Source organism: Doryrhamphus excisus, chromosome 15 (genome assembly GCF_030265055.1).
Source record: "Doryrhamphus excisus isolate RoL2022-K1 chromosome 15, RoL_Dexc_1.0, whole genome shotgun sequence".
Classification (NCBI taxonomy): domain Eukaryota; kingdom Metazoa; phylum Chordata; class Actinopteri; order Syngnathiformes; family Syngnathidae; genus Doryrhamphus; species Doryrhamphus excisus.
The window spans coordinates 11,479,200-11,493,569 of record NC_080480.1 but is presented as its reverse complement, the minus strand read 5'-3'; the positions used below and the strand labels follow the sequence as shown (position 1 = coordinate 11,493,569).

General features: G+C 40.9%; 2 protein-coding genes across 6 annotated transcripts in view; both read right to left on the bottom strand.

Moving 5' to 3' along the window:
- LOC131103099 (heparan sulfate glucosamine 3-O-sulfotransferase 6-like) overlaps positions 1 to 11,021 on the bottom strand; it is a 33,129-nt gene extending 22,108 nt beyond the window's left edge. For 2 of the 4 annotated variants that reach the window (XM_058049040.1, XM_058049039.1), the window contains exons 1-2: positions 10,355 to 11,018; positions 7,672 to 7,739 (exon numbers count right to left, since the gene is read on the bottom strand). The gene's annotated coding sequence lies outside the window, so the exon portion shown is untranslated. Of the gene's footprint in view, positions 1 to 7,671; positions 7,740 to 10,354 lie in introns of all 4 variants that reach the window. The other 2 variants (XM_058049041.1, XM_058049042.1) reach the window with 2 other exon arrangements.
- Positions 11,022 to 11,048: 27 nt separating this feature from the next.
- LOC131103109 (methionine-R-sulfoxide reductase B1-A-like) lies at positions 11,049 to 14,366 on the bottom strand. 2 transcript variants are annotated; one of them, XR_009119548.1, is made up of 5 exons: positions 14,068 to 14,263; positions 13,857 to 13,999; positions 13,662 to 13,776; positions 13,478 to 13,597; positions 11,049 to 12,363 (listed from the first exon to the last, which is right to left on the bottom strand). XR_009119548.1 is itself a non-coding variant. In XM_058049056.1 (4 exons), the coding sequence occupies exons 1-4, from the start codon at positions 14,135 to 14,137 to the stop codon at positions 13,593 to 13,595; spliced, it is 333 nt and encodes a 110-aa protein (XP_057905039.1). In that variant the 5' UTR covers positions 14,138 to 14,366; the 3' UTR covers positions 11,049 to 13,592. The 2 variants fall into 2 exon arrangements, 1 of the variants encoding a protein (XP_057905039.1); XM_058049056.1 differs by having other exon boundaries at positions 11,049 to 13,597; positions 14,068 to 14,366.
- Between the last annotated feature and the right edge of the window lie 4 nt (positions 14,367 to 14,370).

The window sequence follows — 14,370 nt, the reverse complement described above, 5'->3', positions numbered from 1 at the left end:
TAACCTAGCATGTTTTTGGAATGTGGAAGGAAACCGGAGTACCCGGAGAAAACCCACGCATGCACGGGGAGAACATGCAAACTCCACAAAAGATGGCTGAGTGTGGATCTTATAGAACACATTATATATAAAAAACATGACAGGTTATTTTGACTATGTATGGAAACTTATGGCCCACCCTGCATAGCATTGTCCCTACTGCAATATTATGCATGCAGGGACATAAAGAGTCTCTTCCTGTACACCGATGGCGAAGTAAAGGCATGAAGAGTTTGCTGTTTATGTTCAAGGGATTGACTTTTCTGTAGAATAAAGCAAACAGTTTGTTCAGTTTGAAGTGCAGCTCTTTTTGATGAAATGGAAGCCGTAGGCTCGTAAGATACTCCCTATACATAGTTAAGCCCTCAGGTAGAACGCAACACAAAAGGTGGAAATCACCTCAAACGTTTCATGTGTGGGAGCAAAGCAAAAACAAAGACGGATGAAAGCATGTTTTGCTCTCTCCCACAAATGCGGCCATCTTTGTCACCTGTGGAACGTTGTGACTCCCTGCGTTATTATGGAGACATCACTGAGATCAGCCAGTGGAGATGTTTGTCGCTAAAAAGGAAGAGGAAAAAAAAAAACATTCACAGCCTTGAAAGTATTAAAAAAAAAAAAAAAAGTGGTAAAACCCACATGAAGCGAACCTCTTATTTAGCATGGAAGCAATTTAAAAATCTAAAGAGCGAGGTTGACACACATGTACGGAGATAGAAGCAAACAGATATTCAACTCATAAACAAAAAATGTGTGCCAGCCTTCGTCGACCGCTATAGAAACCAGCTGCGCCAAGCAATTTTCATGCATGTTTGATGTCGGTAATAAAAAAAAAAAAAAAAAGCCTTAACAGAGCGAGAGAGAGCAAGTCTGGGCAAGAATACCAGTTATTTACCCCCTCTGTCTCTGCCTTGTCAGAATCTTTTACAGAAAAGAAGTTTGAAGGGGAATTAAGCGGATTGACAATCATGTCATCACACAGGCCGCAGAATGTTTTGGGAAATGCCTTCTTTTCTAATCCGCAGCTTTTTGGGGATCTGGAGTTTGGCTCCTATACACACACCAATTGGGTGTGTCTCTTGTGTGCGTGCGTGTCACAAATGAGTGAGGAGTGTGATTAGTTTGGCATACAGGTTTTGTGCCTTCTAGCTCTCTTCGGGGGATTCACACAAACATGTGCCTGCGAATCTGACAGAGCGGTAATTGTCGGGGCTGTATCGCTCGCTATGCGTGCGAGTGTAGTCTTATTATTATTACCTGTGGAGTCTTCTTCTGCAATAGCAAAAAGATGAGTGCGTGTGAAGGCGTATTGTTCCTCTGTGAGCGTTCGGCGGCCAACCAATCCCACGCTCTCACTTAAATGAGATAATTGAGGGCCGTCTGAAACACTGATTGCCATGACGTCAGCTTTAAACCGCACAGCCCTGCCTTTTAGTGTGTCACTGTCACCAGTCATTTTTTTTTTCCCCTCCTGTAGGAAAACAACATTTTGGAGCTTGTTACGAAATGTTAACCTTTCACACTAGCATATATAGGTTGTACCCTGGTCATCATGGTTACAATTATAACAGGATGTTCAAAATGAATCGTCTAATAACAAAACCGGGACATGAGTCAAGCTGTAAATGTGGCGGCAATCATGTGAGTCACATGGGTACCTCCTGTCCTGTGATGTCACAGATGTTTTTAATGTAGGCCTTTGCATTCATCAACCAATCATTTCCCTTCAAATGAAGACCTTTCTCACGCAAATTTTGTTGCAAAATTTTGCACACATGACTGCCGTCTGCCGCTCAAACATGAATACTTTGCATTTCTGACAACCTGTAATGCAGTATGTACTGTATCTACAACTTATTATTCGGAACAAAATGTCCTCATTCCCGCCACATCGCCGCAAAGTGCATTCACGGACAGTCCAAACTCTGAATGCATCTTTATTGTGTGTATTTGTGGTCTAAATAAGCAGAAAGACAAAAGGAAACTGATACGTGGAAATACACTTAAAACATGTGAATTCAACTTAAAGTATGTGGTGTCTTCGAACGCAACCCCTCATTGCTCTTAGTGGCTCTTTATTTTAGCTCAATTTAAATTTTCAGTTAATTTGGAGTTGTATATTTTTTTAAATATTTTTTTAATACAGTAAAAATTGGCATACGTATTTCAGACATAGTCGTGGTGATTAGTCATGATTAATTAATTTGAAAACTGTGTTCAATCTGATAAAAAAAATTGTAATTGTTTGACAACCCTACATTACACACGAGTACACTTTACAAAGCATGAATAGCAGAATAAAAACACATCAAATGAAGAAAGCATATAAGGTCAAGTCAAATGATTAAATTAAGTGCAACAAAATGCAAAGAACACATGATTACATAAAAAAATTAAAAAAAACTTTCCTATTCAGGTGGGTACCCAGCTTTACCCAGACTTTCCTATCTCCCCTAAAAACAATATTTCTCAATACAGTGTTTTTATGTCCACTGGTTCCACAAAAATGCTAATGCTGCATTTAATTTTGCTTTATTTAAATATTACATAACATGCAATTGTGTGGAATCAATCAACATAAATTATCACACTTTTTGACCATTTCACATAATTCTAAAAATAAATTAAATATGTTATGTATATTCAGAAAATTAAGTTCTATATACAATATTTAAGAATACAGTGGAAACAGTGGTGAAACATCAATTAATATCGCTCTAGAGTGGCATCACCAGCATCAGCAAACAGAGGATTAACTTAAGACTTCACTTGTTTTGCAGCTGTTCTACATTTTAGCGCTCATAAACTTCTTTTTACACTTATTTTCCAAACTTGAAAATGTTTCTTTTGAGCTACACGTTCTCCAATAAGTCTTTTATGGTCTTCACCTTTTAAATATATACAGTGGTTAACTTCTTTTTATACTTGTACGACAGTTACGGATGTGAAAACTGCATCTATCAAATGATTCTAACTTTGAATAAAATTAATCGCAGCATTCAAATTAATTCATCATGATTAATCATTCATTAATCACCATTAAATCAGCACCCAGGTCTGAACATGTATGCTGGTTTCTTTAATAATAGCAGAACATTTGAATCATGCTGTTATTATGAGCAATGAAGGGTTGCATTCAAACACACCACGTAACGTAAGTTTCCGAGCACACTCAAATGCAGTAATTTGTACTTCAGAGAGTAAGTTATACTAATGAGAGAAAATAATATTCACTTTTCATTTGTCTTTCTTTTTATTTAGACCAAACATACACTCTTAATGGAGACGTTGTTGTGATTTTCTGAGCGTTAGTGAATGCACCTCGCTGCTGTCTTGTGACAATTAGAAAATGCCGTTACCAGGACTCGAGACATGTTTGAGTTGAGGAATTGCACTGCTGTTGTTATGTTCATGTGCTAAAAATTGTACCGCAATTAACGAATGAAATGAAGTTACCACCGTTAACATGCTATTTTTCACAGCCCTAGTTTAAACAACACTATTTCCACTCACTTCCAAATCTGGCCACTTCTTCGGAAGTCGTGTGCCAGACTTGACATTTAAAGCGTAGTCCACAAACCAGCCGGTGACGTCATATATCTCCAACCACTTCTTTTATACGGCCTATTGTGTGATGCCTCTAATTACTGGCCCTATAAGACCACACTACTTTGTCTCACCACTCTCTGGAGTTTCCCAAGTTTTTGTCATTCCAATCTGTCACATCGACCGTAGAGAAGGGAGCTCTGTCACATTATTAAAAAAAAAACTTCCCTTGAGGAGTTGGGACTGAGTAGTATCAACTGTCCTGTAATATCTGGCAGACGATAGGCTGGGTGTTTGTGTGTGTATGTGTCAAAGTGTTTCATGCTGCAGAAACAGGAGATGGGATTCTACCCCGTGGGAATCGTCTGCATTTCAAAAGGAATGCAAAATTATGTTGAACTCAAAATGAGCAAACTATCAGCTCGGGTGCTGACAGCGGGTTTTGGCCAAAGGCAACATGAGTGTACTAAATATGTGAGGTGGCGGGGGGGAAAACAGGCTGCTGGGAAATAAAGTAGCTTTAGTATGACAGATGTATCAGTTACATGAGCATGTTCAATAATGTACATCAAAAAGGTTCATGTTTTTCCCCATGTAAAGTGCAAAAAATGGCAGGAAAATAGAAATAATCAGTTCCAGGGTCAAGTGGCCACATCCTAAAGTCTTTATTAACTATGCAGGCAATGTTTTCATTTTAAAGTATGTTCTTCTTGTCACTAAAAAATGGCTACTTAAGCCGACATGGACATACTGTACATGGTCGAGCGTTTTTAATAACATAAAATTTGAGACCACCAAGCTTCTACCACAGTAACTAACAAAGCGTGCCATCTTTTTTTGTTTAGATTGTTATGTCACCTTGTCACTTGCACAAATTTTGCCCCCCACCCCCGGTCATTTTTATGGTATGCCTGAAGAGCGTGGGGGCGAGTTTGTGCAATGTTTGCATTATATAATTGCTGTATCGTGATACGATTGCTATGCTAAGTTACTTTGCACTGCATTTATTTTACTACAGCATTGTAGGAAGCTGGGGCGGCACGGCGGTCTAGTGGTTAGCACGCAGACCTCACAGCTAGGAGACCAGGGTTCAATTCCACCCTCGGCCATCTCTGTGTGGAGTTTGCATGTTCTCCCCGTGCATGCGTGGGTTTTCTCCGGGTACTCCGGTTTCCTCCCACATTCCAAAAACATGCTAGGTTAATTGGTGACTCCAAATTGACCATAGGTATGAATGTGAGTGTGAATGGTTGTTTGTCTATATGTGCCCTGTGATTGGCTGGCAACCAGTCCAGGGTGTACCCCGCCTCTCGCCCGAAGACAGCTGGGATAGGCTCCAGCACCCCCGCGACCCTCGTGAGGAAAAAGCGGTAGAAAATGAATGAATGAATGAATGTAGGAAGCTGCACAGTAAAACACTTTACATATGTACATTACTAGTAGCGTGAATGACGGTCTCGGTCTAGAAATATGAACAAGATGGTGCCAATATCTGGTCCAAATACACCAGTGATTCCATCTATTATTTTATAACGACTGGTGAAGCCAATGGGCCGTTTCCGTCTTCGATTGTGAGGAACGACCACGTCCGTGTTCTACAATTAAAACGGCAATGGTCCTATTTTGCAATGGATGGCTCGGCTCAGTAGTCTGTGATAGGAAGACGATGATGAGGTGGTTGGCATTTTGCATGGGAGCCTCCACCCATTATGTGTGAGGGGGCCGGTGCCGCAACACTGAGGGAGTTTATGACCACTGGCGATTATGAAGTGCTGCTGCAAGACTTTATTGCCATTCTTGCAGTTAATGACCCCCAGAGCACGACTGTGAGGGAGGCTCAGTGAGCAACAGGCGGGTGTAGTATTATTATTATATGTTATATGTCATAAAGAACTGCTGCTGCTGCCAGGGAAATAGGTGTATGGCCAACAATGCAGTCTAGTGAGGTTTGGTGTTGGTTCCATTTTGACTCCATTCAGTGTTTGTCGAAATTTTGGCACACAATATTCTGAAAGTCTGTCATACTAAAAAAAAATCAATCAATCAATCAACCCATACAACTTGGGGTCAATTATTGTATTATATGACATTGTTGTGTGAAATTACAACTTGTGTCATATGTGATTTAATTCATTCATTCATTTTCTACTGCTTTTTCGTCACAAAGATCGCGGGGGGTGCTGGAGCCCATCCCAGCTGTCTTTGGGCGAGAGGCGGGGTACACCCTGGACTGGTCGCCAGCCAATCACAGGGCACATATAGACAAACAACCATTCACACTCACATTCATACCTATGGACAATTTAGAGTCACCAATTAACCTAGAATGTTTTTGGAATGTGGGAGGAAACCGGAGTACCCGGAGAAAACCCACGCATGCATGGGGTGAACATGCAAACTCCACACAGAGATGGCAGAGGGTGGAATTGAACCCTGGTCTCCTCGCTATATGTGATTTCAATTTTAATGATATTGGGCTCTGATTTCGTAGTTTGGCAACGCCTCACCAACAGGTTGTGGCCAGCGCACTTTGCAATTTTCGTGAGCGGTGCAGTCCAGCGCAGCTCGGCGCACCCGCACCTCCTTCCCTCCCACCGGCGCAAGTGGCAAACAGGGAGGAGAGAAGGCATAACAGGGTTTAACACAGTCGAGTGTAGTCTTAACCAATCAAAGTGTAGAGCCGCCCCGGTTGGTATCATACTTTCAGCTGTCGTCAGGTTGAGTTCCCATTATCAGGAGTGTAATTCCAACACTATATGTATCTCCAACTCACCATCTCATCTCTAGTCCTCCTCAGAATGAGTTCAGGGAAACTCCGAACCTCACAACAACGTCTTTACTATGAATCTATATGTAGTCTAAATAAACAGATTGATAAAGAAAAACAGAAAGTGATTTCAAGTATGCTCGGAAATCCCAGAAAATACATCTACGCTTCAAACATGTGACTTCATCTTAAGTTACAGTACATGGGGTCTTTGAATGCAACCCCTCATGCCGCATAATAACATTAAACTGTGATTCTAATCTTTTGCTACTATAAAAGAAACTCGTGTTAGACAACTACATTTTCATACCTTTTAGCTATATTTCATTTTTCAGTTCATTTAGAGCTGTTAAAAAAATACAAATATATATATTATTGTGCCCTGTCATTTATCTTTCTTTTCATAAAATACAGCAAAAATAGCCATATTTCCACATTGTAGCAAATGATGATTAATCACTTTGAAAACCTGATTAATTACAATTATTATTCATTTGATAACCCTACAAAATATACAGCTTATTTTCTGGTAATGTCATGACTAGATTCTAAAAAAGTACTGTGTATTTTGTACAATGTATCATAATATTATATATATAATATTATTTATCATAATATTATTATATTCAATTTTATTATATTTTTCCGTCTGGCCTTCACCATCCTTGGTAGAAAATAAATTGTTCATAAATGACAAAATCATGGCTTACTTAGTTTTTTGTTCATAACTAAGCTGCTTTTTGTTTCATGGAGAATGATGTTAAAAATGATAGGACACGACCGTTCACTTTCTAGGGAAGGAGGGACGCATTCCACAAATAACTTTTTTATCCCGATTTGCACTAAAAATGTATGTATGAGAGCATCCTCAGCACCAGACATTTCTGGCGGTCTTGAACCATTCAAATTATGACTAAAACATCACCTCTCATGTGTGCACCTGGCAGTGTTAATAATGCAGACTAAAGGTGATCACTCACACCGCCTGTGTGACTGATAGAAACAACTCTTCCTGCTGACAGCCAGATCAGTGGCACAAAAAGATTACACTATGCAACGTAGAAGTCATGTTTATCTACGTCAAATGATTTTGTGACATGCAAAGGCAGGTGATGATGGATCATGGTAAGGATACTTTTGGCGACGCAACTGAGGAAGTGGGTTACAGTCGGGATACTGTATGTGTGTGCATGTGTTGCACAGGAGGTGCCGAGGGGCATAAAGCTGTCAGGTGAGTGGAAATCCCCACACCTCCACCTCCCTACTCGAGATGTGATCACACAATCACACTACAGTATTTGTATGCACAAGTTACTCACTTTGAAGTCCAAACCGGCTAAAAAGATCGTTCTTTTGTGCTTGTAGATCTGCAGCCTGTCCTTCACACCTATCAAGACACACATAAGACAAGACTTGAGTGCGGCTAACAGTGAAGACTCGCCCGTGTGGGCGTGGCAGTCGGCGGTCTAAAGGCGGATAGCCTAAAAAGTGGTTGAATTCGTCGGTGGTGGAGGACAGCGGACTGCTTGGGGGTCCTACTGGAGAGCCATGGTAGCATCTCATCCTCCAGTCAAATATTTTTTGTCTAAATGAATGTGATTTTATGGTTCCACTTTTATATCATACAGCCAATAGTATATCGGAGTATATACCAAATATTGTGGCAATTTGGCTAAATACCGCAAAGTTACAGTGGGTGTTTTGTAAAGGGCATTGTGTGAGAAATTTCAAGTCAGTTATGGGGCACCATGTGGTGTATTTGTCAAAAAAAATAATCAGGCAACATAGTAGGGGTGTGTGTTTTGACAAATTAGGTGGTATAGTTCTAAAATCGGCTGCACGGCGGGCAGACCTCACAGCTAGGAGACTAGGGTTCAATTCCACCCTTGGCCATCTCTGTGTAGAGTTTGCATGTTCTCTCTGTGCATGCGTGGGATTTCTCCGAGTACTCCGGTTTCCTCCCACATTCCAAAAACATGCTAGGTTAATTGGCGACTCCAAATTGTCCATAGGTATGAATGTGAGTGTGAATGGTTGTTTGTCTATATGTGCCCTGTGATTGGCTGGCGGCCAGTCCAGGGTGTACCCCGCCTCTCGCCCGAAGACAGCTGGGATAGGCTCCAGCACCCCCCTGCGACCCTCGTGAGGAAAAGCGGTAGAAAATGAAAGAATGAATGAGTTCTAAAATTCTTTCCCAACATTCACACGCTTGAAAATATCTGAAAAAAGTAAGCAACCCAACATGGATGGCAAAAACCAAACCATTTAAGTGCACATCTGTTGCAAGCAAACACGAGATATTTACAGCTAATTCGCAAAAACACACCCTTTGGACTTTTTTTCCTCCAAAAAACCCACACGGTAGGTATGTGCTGCATCTCATGTGGCATTCAAGCTGGGGGATAAGTGCCCAAGATGAGAGAGGATGAGCAAATTGCAGGGTTGGCTAGGTGGGTGGCTGTAGTTTGGCCGGGGTTTGCGGGAGGACAGTATGTGTCACAACACTCCCATTTGTTTAGCCAATGTTAAGTGTGGAGCATGAATGTTGATGAACTGTGAAGAATATCATCATTTTAAGGGAAGCAGTAGCTCAGTATGGAAAGGAAGGAAAGGTGTTACATGCAGACACTATGTAGCACTTACATGTAACATGTTGTGTTGCTGCGCCGGATGATGTATGACGCACAACAAGTATGAAGAGTGAGCGTTTATGCCACGCTTGAAACGGGTGTTGTGCACACTGTTATCACACAATCTCACAGTTATCAACATTTTCCAGGCACAGAAGAGGGAGTCGGCTGCATCTGTGTTTCAGAAGGCAGCGGATGCGGCTGGAGGGATCCAGCAAGGGGGATAAACCTGCTTTTCATTCAGGTTTTCAGTTAATAATGTGAGAAGACTAGATATGTTGGACACTTTCATTTTGAAAAAGTAGCTCTCACAAGAAAAAAAACCTTAGTGACCCCTAAGTACATTTAAACATTTACACTGTATGTACAGTATGTGATCGGAATCAATTTCACTCTTGGATTACTCTTGGATCGGCAGCATAAAATCTTGATCGGAACATCCCGACGTCATGCCTCCACATTTGTGCAGTTAATGATGTGCTGAAGTGCTGAAGATGGAAATTAAATGATGCATTTCCACCCGATATGTGAAGGAAAGCTCTGACCAGAAGTATGTCCTGTAGCTTCAGATAGTGTGCATTATCTCGCATAAATTTGTATTATTTTGTGCCATGACCCTTTGGGGGCTCCGTAATTATATTGGGATCAAATGTTATTTTTTGTCAGCCCATTGAACATAATCAAATTTGTTAAATATAATTGATAGATTTGTATAGTTTCACACATTGTATTTATAATATTAACTTGACTTTTTTTCACAATGTTAACAATTTTGGTGAACTGGAGGACACAAAATAAATTTATCTACTCAGGTTTTAAACTAAAATGTTGTTATAAAATAACTACATTTATTTAACAAAACAAAATTTTGCATAACCAACTGACATACAGTAGATCTATGAATTAAAAATCATTTTTTTGTAGTGTAATGTAATGTAATGTATACTGACTGCCACCTAAGGCAGAAAATTGTTTTATTGTGATGCAAATAGACAAATTAAGAAAAAATGTGTATCCGGATTCAAATGTGTCCACCACCGTAGAAAGTTAATAAAAGTACTTTTTGCCTTCCTGCTCCTTAGCAGAGGCAAAAACTTCTAACAGAGAGGACAACCCAACTTCCCCTCCAGGGGATTGTTCTTCTTCTTACTACTGTCAGACTTTAAACAAAAAGCACATAGAAGAACTTTTCTTTCTGGATTATCTATCTCCCCCCCCTTGTGAGGCTCGCCCCCAAAAGAGCCCTTGTGTAGTCTGTGATCAGTGTAGGATAAAAGGTAGCATGTGGGGCCCACAATCAGCCACTTTTGTCCTGCCCTGAAAACAAGAGCCCATCTCCCTGATCCACCTGAACAATAGCAGTACACCACACCTCACTTTGAAGCTCGCATACAGGTGGAGATGTGCTGTCGGTCTGTTCGGGGAAAGGGGGGTGCTGATGGTGATGTTCCCTGAAAACAGATGAGCGAGGAGATAGTATGAGACGCTTGATAGCACGTCGTCCATTTTCAGAAGGGCTTTACCTTTTGTTGTTGAAGCTGCCGGAGTTCAGAAAGAGGAATGTGATCATGTGATAAAAAGTGACAATAAAGTTGGATGTTTGTCACCAGCTGCTTATAATTATCTGCCTTATAGGGACAGATTTCTGCCAATAAATACAAATTTTATAACAAAACTCTGGCTTTCTGGTAGAACTGTTTGCATGTAGACACACTTTACGTTCTGATAAACTACAACTACATTCCCTATTTTGACTAGATACTGTATCTTGGAGACCATAGCCAATCTGCACTTCTGACTTTATCAGTGACCTAAACCAAGAAAAATGTCACTATTTTTGTTCCGGAAGCATTTTACTTGTAGACCAGTGCCAAAACAACCCATCAAGACATACACTTAGTATGCTAACATCCCCATAAATCATGTTTATTTGCTGACCTTCACTTGGATTTTTCTTCAACTACTGTTGAATCTTAAAAAGGTCCTCCCACAGGAAACTGATTTGATCTGTTCCAGGGTCAAGCTGTCACCATCATAAAACCTTTAACTGCAATGTCAAAATCATCCAGTTAAAGTCATTCAAATAAGTTACCACTGAAACAAATTGTCATATTGTAAGACATGCATGGGAAACATACATTAACAATAAATCTTAATGTAATCTTAAGTATTATTTTAGCAAATCAGTTTACTTTTCATAACAATTGAGCATATTGTTGCTAACTACCTAATGGCTAGCATGGCCTTGAAATACAGTAGAACTTCTAAAGAGGAAGACAATGCATGCTGAGTTGTTGTTTAAAGTCCATTATTTGGTCCCATCACAAAACTTTAGTGTACATGAATGAAATTAATGAAATTAAAATAAACTATACTGTTTGAAGACACATAATTCCCGTGACAGAGACGGACTACTGTCACATAGTGCCATTTTATATGTATCCAGGGCTCTATGGTTATAGTCATATTTTCTCATAATTTCTTTTGGTCCATAAGAAAAAGGCAAAGAAAAAGTGGAATTCATTCTTTAGATCAAGTGCCTTCTTTTCCGAGCATGTGTTCTCCCGACCGAAATGCAAGAACTTGGAGCGCCTTCAGTCTCTTTCTCTTTTGATCCAAAGCAGAAATCCTGTCTTATAAAAGCCTCATTTATCTTTTTCTTCATTATGCCGAGACGGGACACATATGGAGGGCATTTTCACCACATAGTCTTCATATGGGAGGCTTCCTGGTGCTTTAATCCTCCACATCAGCTTCTGTCAGGCAGAGCCCACAAGATGTTTTGGGATCATATGAATTGGATGGCGTGGCGTGGCATGGCATGCGGACACGTTTTTTGTTTCTGTGCGGCTCAAAACAGAAGCAGGTGCAGTAGTGTCTCATAAACAAGCCTGCTTTGACGCAGCCACCTCATAAATGTTACAATCAAAACAAGCTGTCCTGTGTATTGTTCAGTGGCAAGCTCCAGGCTCGGCCTTCGGGCCTCTGGAATGCTCCGCTGGTTTGACATAATTACGGATTCACATTCAGGATGAGCCTCAGAGATCAGTGAAGAAGAAGAAGAAAAAAAAAAAAGTGTGGTCACAGTCCAAGTCTGCCTCCCGATTTCTATCAGAGGATTACCACTTCCTGCTTCCTGTTTGCTTCCTCTTGGCGATGCAGCTGCTGTGCCCATGCCAGCCAGAAAAGAGTGTTCGGCTGCAGATAGCGCACGTTAATTACTCCCCTCCCTTTTCTCTTTTCCTCCCCCATATGTCATTCTCACATCTGGTTCAATTCTGGATTTCTGTCTGCTGGCTTTGTTGCTCCAAGTCCCCTACCTCATCCAGACTGCTCACCCCTGAGGACAGTGGGGGTCTGCGTGCCAGCTGTGTGGGGCAACTTTAAAAGAGGAACCACAACAGAGACATCTAATCAGTGGCAAGGAAGGTATTAGTGGATGAATGAGCTGGGGCTCCCAGGCAAATGGTACTCCGGGACCATCAACTGACGACTCTTAATTGACTGCAGACTTGGGCGCAAAAAAAGTGAAAAGATGACATTTGGCAGTTAAAGAAGATTTCACTCTCCTGGGATTGCGTCATTCCTTTATGGACCATTTGTACATTGCAGTATGTCTTTGTAAGCCAACCACTGATTGTTTAGCTTATTAAAAGGTCAGTTTCGTTTGAAAATTGGGTTGTAACATTTCCAATAAATGTACATCTTTATGTCATCTGGGGAATAAGATAATTATCAGTCAAATACTATAATTTACCAAATGTATTATTTGTATTTTATCATTACTATTGCTACTTTTCATCGTTAATTTAACTATGCGGCAATAAAACGGAGAGGTGTAATACTCTACAGGTGTCCCCACACCTGCTCACAGTTTTTGAACTTGCGCCCACATTGCCTCACTTTGTTTGGAATTCCACCACGAGCCAATGTTCTAAAAAGGCAGGCCCGCTGCATCACCTGGCAAACTTTGGCGGGATAAAAGAACACTAGAGACCTCTTAAAATCACAGATGGATATGCTGTGGTGCATAATGGGATTTATTCAGGGGGAAAAAAGTGTCAGTAATATTGCTCCATGTGCTCACATTTATCCCAGTTAATGCAGACTGCTCGTTCAAAAAGACTCATTTAAGAATGTTGGTGAATTTTCCAAATTAAAAATCTTGAGTGTTTCAAGGCATGAAGCAAACAGGTCGGGGAGCACCACCTGCTGGTGAAATGGTGCAACTGCATGTTGCTGCACAATGACAAAAGGACAGGAACCCTTATCAATGATGTACAAAGACAACACAGACAAGTTTCTGGGTTAAAGTGTGTGAGTGTTGACAGGGATGACAAATGTTGTCCAACCTCAAATGTTCAATTCCTGTAGGTGTCTTAATGGTGTCCATATACTTTTGTCCATTGTGTAGTCTTATATGGTCTATCACAAACTCACTTTTCTGCATATCAAGTACTGTGAATTTCACGTATTTGAATGTGTTCATACATGCCTCAGTGCAGCCAAGTCCCATCAAAGCCCAGGAGTCCGTCAAGGCTTTGTCCTAGAGCTCCTCATTTTTTCAGCAGCAGTGGGCCTCTTACAGCTCACCTTTATGTCCATGTCAACTATTCTGTGGTGACAGCCAACCCATGAGGATTATGAGTAGAACTGAAGATGAAGTTACACGGACTAACCATTAGGGATGAACTTGAGTGAGCTGCTGAATATTCAAAAGCGTGACAGGCCTTCTTTTGGTCCATCATACAGGAACTCGTGGCCTAGTCCACTGTGACATTTCCCACAGGACACCTGGCACACACATTTAAATCCACAACATTTGGATTCACCGACCGGTTTTCTGAAAATAACTCTCTTGGTCTGTCGTGTACCTTTATGGGTCCCCATGCTTCAGGGTGTTTGGTAACGCTGTTCTCGTGGATTGTTGCAGAGAAGGCTGGCCAAGGAGAAGAGTGCTCAAACTTTGACATGCTGGAAAACAGCTCATGTCCACATTCTGCACACACATATATACCTGAGAGGGGAAATATAAACCACATGAGACAAGAACAAGACGTTACATGGTTCACAGTAATGACTCACCCGGCTTAAAGTGATTTTTGTATTCTTCTCCACCAGAGAATGAGCAAAAGGACATTTCCGTTTCTTCCATGTCGTAAATACGTTTTTCAACCCGCCTTCTTATTTGATTTTCCAGTTAGAACTGAAGGAAAACAGATCAAGTGACTGCAGCTATTTACGGAAAAACCAAACCTCGCTGCCACCTCATGATGGCGCTGTGGCTCAACTTCTATCATACGCCGTAAAGCATAATGATGTCGTAAAAGGTAAATAAGGTTTAGTGGGCGTTTTTACCGCATTAAACAAAGAGGTAGGGTATAGTCA